At 45.3% G+C, this 16,915-nt stretch overlaps 1 protein-coding gene across 2 annotated transcripts in view; it reads left to right on the top strand.

Annotated features, from left to right (window-relative positions):
- Dennd5b (DENN domain containing 5B) overlaps positions 1–8,864 on the top strand; it is a 145,435-nt gene extending 136,571 nt beyond the window's left edge. For both annotated transcript variants that reach the window (XM_051155629.1, XM_051155628.1), the window contains 4 exons: positions 1,213–1,295; positions 1,819–1,945; positions 3,629–3,803; positions 8,261–8,864. In XM_051155629.1, the coding sequence (XP_051011586.1) occupies positions 1,213–1,295; positions 1,819–1,945; positions 3,629–3,803; positions 8,261–8,444 (569 nt within the window). In that variant the 3' untranslated portion in view covers positions 8,445–8,864. The remainder of the gene's footprint in view (positions 1–1,212; positions 1,296–1,818; positions 1,946–3,628; positions 3,804–8,260) is intronic.
- The last annotated feature ends 8,051 nt before the right edge of the window (positions 8,865–16,915 follow it).

The raw sequence follows: 16,915 nt of genomic DNA, 5'->3' as shown, positions 1-16,915 counted from the left end.
GATCAGAAGTGCAAGGCCAACTGGAACTGCATAAGACCCTAAAAATAGAGCCGGCCGTGGTGGCGCACACCTTTAATCCCAGCACTTGGGAGGCAGAGGCAGGCAGATTGCTGTGAGTTCGAGGCCAGCCTGGTCTACAAAGTGAGTCCAGGATGGCCAAGGCTACACAGAGAAACCCTGTCTCGGGGGAAAAAAAAAAAAAAAGACCCTAAAAATAAATGAACTCGTCTTAGTGTGTGGTAGGCTGGGTGGCTTTGTCTTACGTTGCTTTTCTCTTGCTGTGATTAAAACACCATGACCTAGGGAAAGTCTAAAAGAAAGCATTTAATTTGGGTTGATGTTTGAGAGGGTGAGTCCATAATCTTCTGGCAGACAGGCAGGCACCAAGGCAGGAGATGAAAGCTTACGCCTTGAACCACAGTCTTGAGGCAGAGGTGGGAGCTTTTGAAACCTCAGATCCCGCCTCCTCCGTGACACACCTCCTCCAATAAGGCCACACCTCCTAACCCTTCCCAAACAGCTCCACCAACTGGGGACCAAGCATCCAAGTGTATGAGCCTGTGAGGCCAACCTCATTCAAACCACCACAGGGATTCGGCTCCATCCAGGCAGTCCACCAAGCTATCTAGAGAGAGGCACAGATGAGCAAGTGTTCACTTGGGGATGGAGCGAGGCGAGTGACCAGGCAGGAAGGGAAGGAAGCCTGACTTCTGCCCAGGGCACCATATGGTACCTGTGTGGCCTCTTCTCTTTAATCACACCAGCAGAACTTGGCACAGGTGGTTGGGTCTCAGGCACCTTGGCAGGGAGCCTCAGTGATGGTGAAGGGGTCCTTCACGGTCACCCTGAGTCTGGAGCCCTGCCGAGAGTGCGCCGAGTACCTTGTTCAGTTTTCCCAGGGAGGGGTGCTTTTGTTTGTTTTTGTTTTGTTTCTCCGTTATTTTCAGTTGAGGACATTAGACACTTGGCTTGAGTTGTAGTTTGCAGTAGTGTGTGGTTGGGATGTGAGACCCGGGTCTCTTGCTGCTTTCTAGTGCATCACAGGCCCTTGGACTTGGCCAGGTTGCCCAGTGGCAGGCTCCATGGTGTCTCTGGAAAAGCTTGCTTGCTTGGAGGAAGTGTTTCCTGCAGATACTTACAAGTTGAATGTTCCATAGTGTTTTGGTTTATTTCTTTTTCACCAGAATGTGAACACGGTTAATTATTTTGCAGAGCCCAATGCTGGACAGATCCAAGAAGGGATTGGAGAAGCCGTGAACAATATTGTGAAGCATTTTCACAAACCTGAGAAAGAGGTACCATGGGCAACAAAGCCGTATGACGGGACTTTCCCCCAAGACAGGGTTTCCCTGTGTAGCCCTGGCTGTCCTAGAACCTGCTCTGTAGACCACGCTGACTTCGAACTCACAGAGATCCACCTGCCTCTGCCTCCCAAGTGCTGAGATTAAGGCGGGGGCCACCACTGCTGCTGGGCTCATTTGTAACCTTTCTTATGGCTACAAAAACAATCTGCTCAGCTACCCTCAGCTCTTGTTTCTCTAGTGTGATTGTTATTTTGGGGAGAGGTGAAGTGTTAGGTTACTTTATTTCATATGATGCTTTGCCTGAATGTGTGCCTGGCCCCTGGAAAGCTAAGAGAAAGCATTAGATCCCTTGGGACTATGGATAAGGGTGGTTGGAAGCTGTGGAGTGGGTGCTGGGAACTGAACCCGCGTCCTCTGGAGGGGCAGTCAGTGCTCTTCATTACTGAGCCGTATTTCCAGCCCCTCTAGTGTTTTGTTTTGTTTCTTGTCACTGTATTAACATTATGCTTTACAGAGAGGAAGCCTCACAGTGCTGTTGTGTGGAGAAAATGGCCTGGTTGCTGCACTTGAACAAGTTTTCCATCATGGGTTCAAATCTGCCCGCATCTTTCACAAGAATGTCTTCCTCTGGGACTTCGTAGGTAAATTAAGTAGATGCATGTTATTATAATGCCTTTGAAGTGTTTCTTTAGAACTCAGAAAGCCAAAATCTTGAATGAATAAAAAATAATAAGCCAGGCGGTAGTAGAACACACCTTTAATCCCAGCACTCAGGAGGCAGAAGCAGGTAAATCTCTGGGTTTGAGGCCAGCCTGGTTTACAGAGTGAGTTTCAGGGCAGGCAGGGCTACACAGAGAAACCCTGTCTCAAAAAAAAAAAAAAAAGAAAAGAAAAGAAAGAAAAAGCATGCTGAGCCGGGCGTGGTGGCGCATGCCTTTAATCCCAGCACTCGGGAGGCAGAGGCAGGCGGATCGCTGTGAGTTCGAGGCCAGCCTGGTCTACAAAGTGAGTCCAGGATGGCCAAGGCTACACAGAGAAACCCTGTCTTGAAAAACAAAAAAAAAAAAAAAAAAAAGCATGCTAAATTTTGTGGGGTTTTTGTTTGTTTTTTAAGTATATAGACTTCTAGAACCCCCAATTTCTTTAAAGGGTCAGTGCATCATTTTGTATTTGTAAATTAGGTCTCTATGAGCTCAGAACCTTCAAGCAAAGAAAGGAAAGTTGACAGGGCACCTAAGAGTGATTTTTTTTTTCCTCTTTTCTGCAAAGCTTAAACTTTGGCTATTCCTGACTGATGTCTACGGACTACGTCTCTCCTCAGATTTACTCCATTCAGGTCTAAATAACCCTGTTGACGGCAGCTGTTCTAGAAGAGGGCACCGTCTGAATGGTCATTGTAGTCTTCTTCCTGGAAGGGGCTGCCTCTTTTTTTTTTTTTTTTTTTTTTGAGACAGGGTTTCTCTGTGTAGCCTTGGCTGTCCTGGACTCACTTTGTAGACCAGGCTGACCTCAAACTTTACAGGGATCCACCTGCCTCTGCCTCCCGAGTGCTGGGATTAAAGGTGTGCACCACCATGCCTGGCTCTTAATGCCACTTTTTACTTCATGAAGGTATTTAAAAAATAATAAGCTTTCCTGGGGCTAGAGAGATGGCTCAGAGTTAAGAGCACTGACTGTTCTTCCAGAGGTCCTGAGTTCAGTTCCCAGCAACCATATGGTGGCTCAAAACCATCTATAATGGGATCTGATGCCCTCTTCTGGCCTGCAGGTGTATATGTGGGCAGAGCAATGTATACATAATAATAAGTATATAATTAAAATAATAATAATAAACTAGCCGGGCATGATGGCGCACGCCTTTAATCCCAGCACTCAGGAGGCAGAGGCAGGTGGATCGCTGTGAGTTCGAGGCCAGCCTGGTCTACAAAGCAAGTCCAGGACAGCCAAGGCTACATAGAGAAACCCTGTCTTGAAAAACCAAAAAATAATAATAATAATTAATAATAATAATAATAATAAGCTTTCCAATCTTTTGGAATGTGGTCTTGATTAGAATATAAATTCCTTCCAGGCTGTGGTGGCACCCACCTTTAACCCCAGCACCAGGGACCGTATTGTTCTGTCATGAATCACAGATCTCTGTAATTCATTCTGAAATAAGTAATAAAGTAATAATTTGGGTTACAAGACTGGCTCTGATGAAAGGGTGATGCCAAGCCTCAAAAGAGTTTCCAGAATAAATTGGATGATGATTTTACTACATATAAAATTTAGACATTTCTATATATAACTGCTATACTGATATGACTGTTTGTTTTCCTCAGAGAAAGCAGTGGCTTATTTTGAAACCACTGACCAGATTTTAGACAATGAAGCTGATGTACTCATTCAGAAATCACCTTGCAAAACCTTCTGCCACTATGTGAACGCTGTCAATACTGCACCCAGGAACATTGGGAAGGACGGCAAATTCCAGATTCTAGTTTGCCTTGGAGCAAGGTACTGAGTCAAAGTTATGCTTCTCTTATTTTTGTTCTGAACAAATTGAGTCTAGAAAAGCTTATACCAGATTATGCCCTTTTCTCTTGGGATTTCTTCATTCAAACTTTTGTTATGAGACTGCTGTTTCTGCGTACTTTTCTGTTACAGTAGCAACTGATTCCCTTATCTTTTAAAAAGATTCCTGGGGCTGGAGAGGTGGCTCAGAGGTGAAGAGCACTGACTGCTCTACCAAAGGTCCTGAGTTCAATTCCCAGCAATCACATGGTGGCTCACAACCATCTATAATGAGATCTGGTGCCCTTCTTCTAGCCTGCAGGCAGAATACTGTATACATAATAAATAGATAAATATTTAGAAAAAAAAGACTTCTGTATTTTTATTTTGTGTATAAATTTTTGCCTTGCTGGGCATGGTGGCTCATGCCGTTAATCCCAGCACTAAGGAAGCAGAGACAGGCAGATCATCAATTCAAGATCAGCCTGGTCTACAAATCAAGTTCTAGGACAGCCAGAAAGAAACCCTGTTTCTAAGAGCCAAAAATAAACAAACAAACAAACAAATGTTTTTGCATCTGTGTATGTGCTAAGTGCTGGGTGCCTACAGAGATCAGGAGAGGGTGCTGGATCTTCTAGAACTGGAGTTAAAGTCAGTTGTGAGCACCATGTGGGTTCTGTATAGTGAACCCAGATTCCCTGCAAAAGTGGCAGGTGCAGGGCTGGAGAGATGGTCAGACGTTAAGAGCACAGTGTGCTCTTCCAGAGGTCCTGAGTTCAATTCCCAGCAACCACATGGTGGCTCACAGCCATCTATAATGAGATCTGGTGCCCTCTTCTGGTACACAGGCATACATGCACGTAGAGTACTGTATAAATAATAAATCTTTAAAAAAAAAAAAAAGTGGTAAGTGCTGTTAAACACTAAGCCATCTATCTATCTCTCCAGCACCCTTCTACCTATTTTATAAGTGAGAAAAGAAGACTAGATGAGGCCCAACTATATTAGCAAACTGTCCCAAAATCACATAGTAAGAAAACAGACATTCCTCATGGCTCTGGTCTGTAATCCCAGCTCTTGGGGCAAAGGCAGACAAATCGCATTAGGGCTTGCTTTGGCTGCAGAACAAGTTTTAAAAGATATCTTAACATAGACCTTAAGCAAAGGGATTAAGAGAAATAGACACACTTAAGTACAGAAGTAAGACATAGCTGTGTATGTCCTCCTCAAGGGAGAGGTGTGGGGAGTAAGGTGTCCCCAACATGGCCATGGGCTGCAGGCTTCCCAGGAAGAGCATTAGCCACGTGCACCACCACTTTGGTGGGTCTCCAGTCACGTTTCCAAAGGGCTCTAAGGAACTTGCCTTTTTTTCTGCCTTTGATACAGCAGAGATTATAGGGAGTTTCTGGAGATGCCTTGAGACAAGGTTTCTCTGTGTAGCCCTGGTTGTCCTGGACTCACTTTGCAGACCAGGCTGGCCTCAAATTCAGCGATTCCTTTGCCTCCCAGAGTGCCCAGCGGAGAAAGGTTTTATTTTATTTTATTTTATTTTAAATTATTTATTTTAATTTCATGTGCATTTGTTTTGCCTGCATATGTGTTTGTGTGAGAGTGACAGATCTTGGCATTACAGATAGTTGTGAGCTGCCATATGAGTGCTGGGAATTAAACCCTGGTCCTCTGGAAGAGCAGTCAGTGCTCTTAACCTCTGAGCCATCTCTCCAGCCCGGAGAAAGGTTTTAAATGGTTGTTAACTGCACTGGATTTTCTTGCTTCTCTACTGGCCAGATTCTGTGTGAGGAGCTTTTCTCCTTTCTCATGTCCCCATAATTTTTACTGTCTTTCTATCCTGCCTCGTGTTGCTTTGCTGTCTGTAACTGTTTGTTTGTTTGTTTGTTTGTTTTGTGAGACAGTGCCTCTGCTGCCCTGCTGTCCTGTCACTTGCTATGTAGACTAGAGTGTCTTTGAACACTCCCGCCTCCTGAGTGCTGGGATTAAAGGCATGGGCCACTGTTATGTCTGGTTTTTGGTTTGGCTTTTTAATACTTTTTAATTATTTTTAGTTATTTATCTATTTAGTGGGAGTTGGGGTGGGGACGGGGATGGGTGCATGGCAGAACATCTACATGGAGGTCAGAGGACAGTTTGAGAATCCATGTGGGAACCAGGGTTCAAACTCAAGCCATCAGACTTGGCAGCAAGCACCTTTGCCCACTGATCTATTTTGCCAGCCCTAATTTTTTTTTTTTTTTTTTTAAAGTAAAGACGCTTGGGATGTAAATCAGCGATAGAATACTTGCCTAAACTGCACAAGGCCCTAGGGTTCTTCCCCTAGCACCACCAAAAAATATTTATAATGATAATAGTAACATAAAGAAGTAAAGGAAATAAACTGCTACTTAGCGTTGGAGTTATGAGACTCTGCTTTAACTCTCTCAGTATTTCTCTCAGCAACCCACTTCACTCTGGGTAAATCTGATGCCAGGATGAGCCAAATAAGGAGACTTTATTTTTATTTTTTAAAGTTTTTTTTTTTAAGATTTATTTATTTATTATGTATACAGTGCTCTGCCTGCATGTACACCTGCACACCAGAAGAGGGAACCAGATCTCATGATAGATGGTTGTGAGCCACCATGCGGTTGCTGGGAATTGAACTCAGGACCTTTGGAAGTGCAGATGGTGCACTTAACCGCTGAGCCACCTCTCCAGCCCAAGGAGACTTTATTTTAAAAACCAGAAAAACTAAACAAAACTAAGAGGCAGAGAGATGACTCACTCAACAGAAGGTGCTCGCCCAGCCAGCACACTCCGAGGGGTACCCAATAATTCACTGAATGAGAAAAGGAAATTTTAAAAAGGAGGACATGACTCCTAAAGAGTGGAGAAGAGCTTTCTTGTGGATTTAAGGGAGAAAACAGGCAGACAGAAGAGTCAGGCTGAGCACGGCCAGCACACCGGTGGCCGTACTGGCCAAGAGACCAGGCCCCTGAGAGGAAGAGGGCTGAGAAGTCAGGGAGGAGCCACAGCTACTGAGTGAGACGTGCCCTGGGTTTGCGGCCTTACATTTGCGCACTGGACAGGCAGAAGAGGGAGCAACATGGTGACAGGGTGGGCAGGGAGACTTGGCTGGCGGCAGGGACTCTGAAGAGAGGAGTGAGAGCCCTCGAGGTAAACGGGATGCACGTATTCTGTCCTTATGCCTTTCTGAGACTAGGGAAGCTTTTTCTTTTTTTGTTTTTTTGAAACAGGGTTTCTCTGTGTAGCCTTGGTTGTCCTGGACTCACTTTGTAGACCAGGCTGGCCTCGAACTCACAGCGATCCGCCTGCCTCTGCCTCCCGAGTGCTGGGATTAAAGGTGCGCCACCACGCCCGGCCCCTAGGGAAGCTTTTACTCACCAGCCTGCAGCTAGGCTCTCTGACTTCCAGGCAGGGGAAGGATGGAGAGCAGGCTGTGTGACCAACACGCCCTTTTATGTACAGTTGCTTCCAGGCTGACTAACGGCAACAGGGCACCTGGTTGGACTGGGCACCACTGAGCTCCTACCCTTCCAGTTGAAAATACCGGTATATATACATTGAGTATTGGTTTTGCTTAACCTGTAGGTCACGGCCTGTGACACAACAGGCCAGGTTCAGCCACCTGTCCTGGTTAAGCAAAGTAAAAGAGTCAAATTCATAGTGAAAAGCAGGAGCTGTACAGATAACTGAACAGTTAAAAGAGCTCACTGCTGTTCCACAGGCCCCAAACTCAGTTCCCTGGACACACAGTAGGCAGAAAATAGCCTCTTGTGACACTTTCCCACAGGCCCACTCCTCGCCTGCATAGTCACTGTACGCACATGGCACACACTCAGAGGCACACAAACATAAATACTTACAAAAGTGAAAAGCAGAAAAGGCAGATTTATTCAACATGGCCACATTGGGAAGAGAGACAGAGACAGAGAAATATATAGCCCAGTTCATCTTAGGGCCCTGACTTGAGGGAAATGATTGAATAGGAGACAAGAAATCTACAAGAGTCTCACCAAGGTGTGGTCCCACCCACCACGGTCTCAGCCCCCACATCTCTGCCACAAGGTCACAAGTTACAAGTTGTACTTTGTTGTCATCATCTTCTTTCTGGGAGAGTTCCTCCTCCGACTGCACCCGAGATTTTAGCCATCTCCCAGAAGAACATTCCTTGGGAAACTTTTATTTTGAAACTATGTAGGTCTGACCAGCCTGGAACTCATTGTATAGATAAGATGGCTTCAGCCTCACAGAGATCTGCCTGCCTCCGCTTCCCAAGTGCTTGCACTAAACAGGTGTGTGCCACCACAGCTGCTCACAGGAGAACACGCAATTTATCGTAGTGTTGTTTTAATAGGCTGATAGTTGCGGGGAAACACAGGAGGGAGAAGGAGCTACGGCACATGTCTGCTAGAGCATACATGCTGTTTCTGTTTGGTCCGCAGGGATCACCTGCTCCCACAGTGGATCCCCTTGCTAGCAGAGTGCCCTGCCATCGCCCGGATGTACGAGGAGAGCGCACTCCTGCGAGATCACATGACTGTCAACTCCCTTATCCGAATTCTGCAGACCATAAAGGATTTCACCATAGTCTTGGAAGGATCGCTAATCAAAGGAGTAGACGTGTAAAGCAGCCTACAGAAGCTGCTCGCCCTGCCCTTGGCTCCGGAGCCTTCCTCAGCCCAGGGGACCGATCTGTACTGATCTGGCCGTACTGAGCATGGCAAGGCCAGTGCACCTGAAACCCCAGTGTGAACAACCTCCACTCTGCAGACAAGGCAAAGTGCTGTACTGTAGTTCATTTGAACCTAAAATTTAGTATCAAATAGAGTATTTTCATGTGTTGGAATTGTGTAAATATGCTATCTTTAAGAAACTATATTACTCTAGTAAGATACTTTTCTTAGATTGTATATTCCTGTGACTTAAATAATAAGTAGGTTAACAATGTTGTGTGGGGAGAGTGGTGCTGGTTAGGAGGAAGCCAGCTGGTGTGTAAATAGTGCTGCCCAGGTGAGTGCTTTGTTCTGAAGCAGCCCTCCCTCCTGGGGTCCCCTCCCTCCCGGGGCCCCACCCTGTCTGTGTGTGGTGAGTGTGTGCAGAGTCTCGTGATGTACCGTAGTCCTCATTGCACCTCTAAGTTACAACCATTTAGTGCACTTGAATTATGAGTCCTTTTTCCAGTTTTGAGAAAAATTTTCAGTTGGCACAAAGAAAAAATATAATTAAAGTATTTTAAATACCAAACCCCAGCAAGGCTCGGTGGCTCACCTTTAATCCTAGCACTGGAGAGGCAGAGGCAGGTGGATCTTTCTGCGTTGCAGACCAGACAGAGCTACATAGTAAAGACCACAGGGAGTGGGGGAGGGAGGAGAGAGAGCAGATGCCAGATGCAAGAGCTTGGCTGATTGAAAGGAAAACACAAAAGCCCTGAGAAGTGTGGGATTATAACGTCTTTACTTGGGAAAGATTAACCTGGAGTTGCTTCGTTCTTGGAATTTTTGTTACTGTTACGTACCTAACAGTACCTGGGAGATAATGAAGTTTTGGCGTTAGCCATGTGGTCAGGAAGCGGGGAGGCTCGGCACTTTGAACTGAGCCACCCAACTCTGAACGGGAGGACGCCACCAGCCCTGTCTGTTAGGTTCCGGCCACCCCCTCTGCCTGCCCCATCCCCCCTCAGGAAATGGAAGGAATGTGGGAGGAGGAGGAGGTCTCTGTGTGACTTGGAATGCTTTTGTGAAAGTATTTGTCGGCCATGATAATGCAAAGAGCAGAAACAGAGAAAGAATGAGGCCTTTCCGGTTCAGGGAAACGTGAAGCCATTGGCCACTGCAGCGCTGAGCAGCCAGACTGGCAGGAAGACAGGAAGCCATGCAGCTGTAGCTTCCTGAGGTTAAGTAAGTGTTAGCCGGTACCTAAGGCTTCACCTCTGCTAAGTAAATGGCAGAACTCTAGTTAGGCACTGTTAGTAACAAGATTGCCTCAGCAGAGCTCCAGGCCTCCGTGGCCTGGCCCCTCCCAGCATCGTTGTCTTCCTTGGATACGGGAGGAAGAAGCTAATAGATTAAGTCCCCGCCCCCTTTGTCAGGGGCCGCTCAGCCACGGGACAGCCCTGGTAATGTGAGGGAAAGGGCTACAGAAGGCACTTTTAGAAACCCACCGGAAGGGCTTAGAACATGTTCCCAGATGACCTGAGTAGGCCAGAGTTTATCTAAAATACAAACGTTTAGAGACAATTGACTGTGTGTGCACGGTCACACCAGGGTGCTCTTGTCGTCTTTCCCACAGGGCTATCCTAGCGCTGACCACTGATAGAGGTGTAAGTTGCAGCTTCTGCATTCTGTAGGTGGACAGAGAACACTTAAGAATCAGAGTGATTCTGTTCTTGCCTTTCCCCCGACAGCATAGGGTTTAGACTTGATGTGCTTTACCGCACCAGACTGCATGAAACCAACCTTGAAGGCACTCTTACTTAACAGTATTTTTTCTGTTGGCTCTTTGTTTCTATGTACAGATATGAAGCAATATTCCTGTGATACTTAGTAAGGACTGATATTTAAGTTGAAATGTTTTGTTTTTGTTTGTGAAACAGAATCTCATTGTGTAGTCCAGGCTAGCCTGGAACTCCATTTGTAGACCAGGCTGACCTGGAGCTCACAGAGATCCACCTGCCTTTACCTCCTAAGTGAGGGGATTCAAGCTTGTGTGCCCAACAAACTGCTGTTAGTCTCTTAGACATTACATCTGTTGTAAAAAGTGGGAGTACAGTTGCATTCCAGCTTGGGTTTAAAACTGTTACTTAAAAAGTAATCTATAAAGTTTTGTTCCATGTTATTTGGATGGACTAGCAAAATAACTGATTCAAAACACCAAACACTGTCTCAGAGGCTGGCCTTATCCCTTGGCACAGCATCTGCTCACATAACTATTCCTCTTGGGGGCTGTTTGACTGACCCAGAAGCCCTCCTTTGATTTTCCTGTTGCTGGTAAATCTTAGCCTTACAGAATAAATTTAGTATATAGAAACACCATAAAGATGTCATCATTTAAAAAAAGCTCCCATTGAGTTTGGGGTTACCTATTGTAAATGGTAAAGAAGTGAGACTTTTCAGCCAGGCGTGGTGGTGCACGCCTCTAATCCCAGCATTTGGGAGGCAGAGGCGGGTGGATCGCTGTGAGTTTGAGGCCAGCCTGGTCTACAAAGTGAGTCCAGGACGGCCAAGGCTAACAGAGAGACCCTGTCTTGAAAAAAAAGAAGTGAGACTTTTCATGTATAACAGAGTCCATATGAAAAATACTTAGATCACATAGCAGCAGATCCCACCCAAGCTGGCTTTTGTAAGGACCACACACAAACCATCCTTCTTGCTGTACTATTTTTTAAACTAGTACGATTCTTTAGAATCACCTCAGAGTAAATGAAAATCAAAACTACTTATTTTATGTGTGTGTTTATCCAAATAAATTAAAAGCAAATACTGGGACCAAAATTAATATTCCACATAGTAACTTTATTTATTTTTTAGTAACTTTAAAATACATTGTGTTAAAGTTAAATTTGCAAGGAGAGCTGGCTACACAGCTAAGAGCACTGGCTGCTCGTGCAGAGAGAGGACCTAGGTTCAGTTGCGTGCACCCACATGGTAGCTCACAACCACCACCTGTTACCACAGAGGATGAGATGCCCTCTTCTGATGTCCTTGGGCACCCAGCTTGGTGAACATGTGTACATGTAGGCAAAACACCCATAAAGTAAGTTTTTTTTATTATTATTAATCTTGTTAAATGTGCAGTGTCTAGGATGCAGTTAGAGGTCGAGTGCTTATGTAGCATGTACAAAACCCTGGGCTCTCTCCACAGCAGGCCAAGAGAAAATGGCCAACATCTAACTTCTTCAAAAGTTTATTCTCCAAAGATTTTTCTTGAGTACTAACCCCTCTAATCTCAACCATTGTTCACCGATCTGGCGGCCTCACAGTGGTTTGTGTGAAAAGCTCTATGCATTAGGAGGAGGGCACCTTAGAAAATCTTACAAACACCAAGCTTCTCCACATGAAGTGGAGCAGTAAGTATGAAAGGAGGTTGCCAGGAACAAGTGAAGAGCACACGCACGCATGCACACACACACACACACACACACACACACACACACACACACACACACACACACAGATGCACGGACACACCAGACCCTGCTTCCCACTGGAAATGAAAATCTGATAGAGAAAACCTAAACTTTGCAGTAGCTGAAGTTTATCTAAAATTCATTTTAAGTGTTCATACTAAGTGTACCTTTTTCTAGCTCTGTGGGACATGACTTTGAAGAAGAAAAAAAATTTTTTTTTCAAGACAGGCTTTCTCTGTGTAGCCCTGGCTGATTAGGAACTCACTCTGTAGTCCAGTCTGGCCTTGAACTCACAGAGATCTGCCTGCCTCTGCTTCCCAAGCCCTGGGATTAAAAGCAAGCACCACCACACCCAGCCTAAAGAAAATATTTTAATGAACTTCTATAGCAGTGTATGAATCATACTCAGTTGCTTCTACTTCCTGTTCTGATAATAAATACATGTATAAATGTAATGAAAAATAGACCGAGCCTATCCGTAGCACCTCATGTCTAGCATGTGTCAGTGTCTCTGTAATATGTGGCAGTAGATGAGGGCATCAGATCCCCAGGAAATAATGTGAAATCTCTTCTAAGAACAATGCCTCTCAATAGATGCTTCATTTAGAGAACGGAGTGCTTTCTCTGAAATTAGCCTACACTTTTCATGGTGTTGAAAGGACATCTGAGCTTATATATTTCAGTATTAAGACACCTTTATTGACTGACAATAGAGCCTTCTGCTTCAATAGACTAAATACTATCTCCAAACCTTTGTGTCTTTTTCGTTTGTTTATTTGGTTTGCTTTTGGTTTCAGATTTTTAAGAGTCTTTTTACATAGCCCTCGCTGTTTTGGAACTCACTCTGTAGAGCAGGCTGCCCTTGAACCCAGACATCCACCTGCCTCTTGCCTCCCAAGTACTAGAATCCGAGGTATTGTCCAACACAGCTGGCAAGGAGCTGCATCTCCAGAAAGCTCTGTTTCTTATGTCACTGTCTTCTGCATTATCATTTAGCATAACTGGAAGACAGAAAACCTTATGTCTCTTATTTCTATTTTAAAAAAAAATGTACAGGGGCTGGAGAGATGGCTCAGAGGTTAAGAGCACTGTCTGTTCTTCCAGAGGTCCTGAGTTCAATTCCCAACAACCACATGGTGGCTCACAGCCATCTATAATGAGATCTGATGTCCTCCTCTGCCTGCAGAGAGCGCTGTATACATAATAATAAATAAATAAAAATCTTAAAAAAAAAAAAACATGTACAAATCTGCTGGATCAAACTGAATTTTAAGCTTTTTAAAGAGGTTTGGTTTTGCACTGCGTGAAGGGACTCTAAGGAAGGAGTGGAAGGGAGTGCAGTGGTGCACATGCCTGTGCACACAGGGTCCTGGGTCAGCACCGGGGAGACAACAGCAGGCAAAGGATGAGCACGCCTTCCCAAATATGATGTGTCTCTCAAGGATAAGATCGAAATTGACTTCAGAAAGACACATCGAGGTATTTGTATTTATATCAGACTGAAAAAAAAGTTAATCAAATAAACTTCCCCCTCTTTGCAAGGGTGGTATCACGTCCTTAGTCCTGAGCCATTTAGGAAGGAGCCATGCTTGGTCCAATTGCTTGTGGGTTGGATCCAAGGTGTATGTTAAACAAATTTTGATGTGGATAGTAAGGGGCTTTTCTTGTCAGTCAAATGAAGGTGTAAAACAGAAAAAACCTTACGCTACACTTGAGCCACATACAAAGATATCCTATGTTGTTTTGGTTTTGTTTCTAACTACTATTTCTGCATTTAAATTATACTGTTTTCATTTGTATTATTATTTTTTTTTTTTTTTTTTTTTTTTTTTTTTTTTTTTAGTTTTTCGAGACAGAGTTTCTCTGTGTAGCCTTGGCTGTCCTGGCCCCGCTTTGTAGACCAGGCTGGCCTCGAACTCACAGCGATCCACCTGCCTCTGCCTCCCGAGTGCTGGGATTAAAGGCGTGCGCCACCACGCCCGGCGACTTCATTTGTATTATTAACAGTGTTAGTCTGAACTGGAACTTTCTCCCCTCCCCCATCTAAACATAATTAAAATCTGAAGAGTATTGTGATATTAAGCACTTTAACGTATCAAACATGACATGAGTTTTTCAGGTTTTGGAGTACATTTAAATACGACTTTTCATGCTTTGTTCTTTACAAATAAAACTGTGGGGTTGATACTTCGTTGTTTTGTTTCATCATTGACGGATCTTACTAAAAGTTTCACAAAACAAGAGACTTAAAAACAAGAGATAAGGGCTTGGAGAGATGGCTCAGAGGTTAAGAGCACTGGTGGCTCTTTGAGAGGTTCTGAGTTCAATTCCCAGCAACCACATGGTGGCTCATAATCATCTATAATGTGACCTGATGACCTCTTCTGGCCTGCAGGTGTACATGGAGGCAGGCACTGTATATATAATAAATAATAAATATTTTTTAAAAAACAGATAAAACCAAAATCACTATATAGAAAAAGAAGGAAGGAAAAACCTGCTGAACATACAGTTATCCACTAAGGGTGGGGAAAGTGAGCTCAACCTAACTCCATGTAGGAAAAACGATTCTTTATGGAATTTCAGTACGAAGGCCTTCAACATAATTAGATGTTAAACCTGTCTTGCCGTGGGCACTCTGCTCTATTCAACAGAAGTCCAGTTGTGGGGAGGGTGGGATGTGGGGATCGAGGGCCTGTACATGCTAGGTGACCATTCTGCCATTGAGCTATATTCTCACTCTTTAAATACAAATCTTATTTTTAAAAAGAAAAAAAAAGATGGGCATGGTGGTGCACGCCTGTAATCCCAGCACTCTGGGAAGCAGAGGCAGACAGATCTCTGTGAATTTGAGGCCAGCCTGGTCTACAAAGCGGGTCCAGGACAGCCAAGGCTACTTGCACACACCTTTATTTCCAGCACTTGGGTGGCAGAGGCAGGTGGATCTCTGTGAGTTCAAGGACAGCCTGGTCTACAGAGTTCCAAGACAGCCAGGGATATACAGAGAAATACTGTGTCGTTGTCCCCCCACCCCCCAAAAAAATCCATTGGCTATTTATTTATTTTTTTAAATTTGCAGTGCTGGAGATCCAATCTAGCGTCTCCCTGAACATTGGGCACTATTCTGTAGGGAGCCACAGCCCCAATCTCTATTAGTTCTTACATTTTTTTTTAAACATGTATTTGTTTCTTGTGTGTGCACATGTGTAGGTCAGAGTCCAGCTGTGGAGGTTTGCTTCTCTCCTTCACCGTGTGGTTTCTGAGCAGCAGACTTAGGCTCTTGGGTTTGGTGACAAGGGGAGCACCACATGCCAAGGGGAGCACCACACGCCTGGCCTTACCCGCTGAGGAGTCCTGTTGGCCCTTCATACTTTGTTTTTGAATGAAAAGAAAGAAAAGAGAAAAAAAAAAGGAAATTACGTGTGGTGGAGGAGAAAGTTTATTGTCAGTAAAAGGAAGAATACAGCCTGAGGCAGATGGACAAGACTGGACTGAGCTGAGACCTGTGGAGAGAGGAGGAGACAGGGGCTAAGGAAGAGCCCAGTGCACGCGTGCACCCCACTTGCACCTGGACAAAGGGCCCATTTTATATCACGGGGTTCAACAGCCACTAACCTCAAAGACTGTTACTTCAGAGTGGCAAGCACAGCAGTCAGGAAGCTTCCCAGACACCTCCTCTTCCACTGTGAGTCCAAGCCGAGCCCCAGAACCTGAGCTCCTCTGAGACATAGATGTACCTCCTGCTGCCTAGGGGGCTAGTGTGTTTACAGAGCCCACCTTGTACCCTCTTTGGAGCCAGGCACTGTGGAGGACCAGGGCTCCCGGAGTTCTTTGCCATAAGAAGGCCAAGAGCTGGGGTGGTCCTAGTGTCCTTTACACAAACCCTTCTAGTCTACATGCTGAGGATCGCCTCTTCTCATTTCCAGCTGCTAATCCTTGTCGCCTCGTTCCTGCCCTCTGCAGTAGGAGTGAGGGCCAAATGGGGTGCGGCTTTGTGCTGCCTGTGGGAAGAGACAAGCATGAAAGTGACTGGCTGTGTCGCTTCCATGAGAGTCTGTGACTCCTCATGCTTTTGTTCTGCCCTTTAGAAGAATAGAAACAGGATTGAAGAGATTAAGCATGCTGTTTGTGGCTTCTCCAAAGGTTCAGAGTTCAGTTCCCAGCAGAACCCAGAGCTGGTGCCTCGCAGTCGCCTTTACCTCCAGCTCCAGAGCGTCTCACACCCGCTCCTGGCCTCTGTAGACACTGTGCTCACATGTGTGCATTTCACTTTTTGGTTTGTTTTTTGAAACAGGGTTTCTCTGTGTAGCCCTGGCTGTCCTGGACTCGCTTTGTAGAGCAGGCTGGCCTCGCACTCACAGAGATCCACCTGCTTCTGCCTCCCGAGTGCTGGGATTAAAAGCATGTGTGCCAGCACGTGAATGGAAATGCTGGTTCAGGTCTGTAATTCCATCACAGTGATTTCCATCTAAGGATATATAGCCAGACTCATAGCCATGCACTTGTTTTAAAAAAAGGAGGCGGGTGAGCCAGTGGTGGTGGTGGTGCCTTTCAAGGCTATGCTATGCCACCTATATCATGCCACATAATTAGAGTGTTAAACCAGTAATTGCTACCTGTTTGGTTCTTCCTTCCTTTCTTTTTTACCTTTTCATTTTATTTTGTGTTTGGGGTGTTTGGTATCAAACATAGGGCCTGTTACATTTGAGGCAAGTATGACACCCCTGAGTCAGCACTCCCAACACACACTATACTGTTGCTGAGCATAGGATGGGGTCTGGACAGAAAGGAAGACATGGTCCAGAGGTCTGCAGAGGGAAGGGGACAGACAGGAAGGAACCTGAGCCTGTGCACACACTCACACACTCACATACACCTGTGCGCGCATGCGCTTGCTCGCGGGCCCCTCCCCCTTCTGTTCAGATGACTCCATTATCGTTTGTGACCAGATGCTGAAGGGTTCGCCTTACCT

This window comes from Acomys russatus, chromosome 13 (assembly GCF_903995435.1).
Source record: "Acomys russatus chromosome 13, mAcoRus1.1, whole genome shotgun sequence".
In the NCBI taxonomy this organism is placed as follows: domain Eukaryota; kingdom Metazoa; phylum Chordata; class Mammalia; order Rodentia; family Muridae; genus Acomys; species Acomys russatus.
This window is presented reverse-complemented; position numbering and strand designations above follow the sequence as displayed.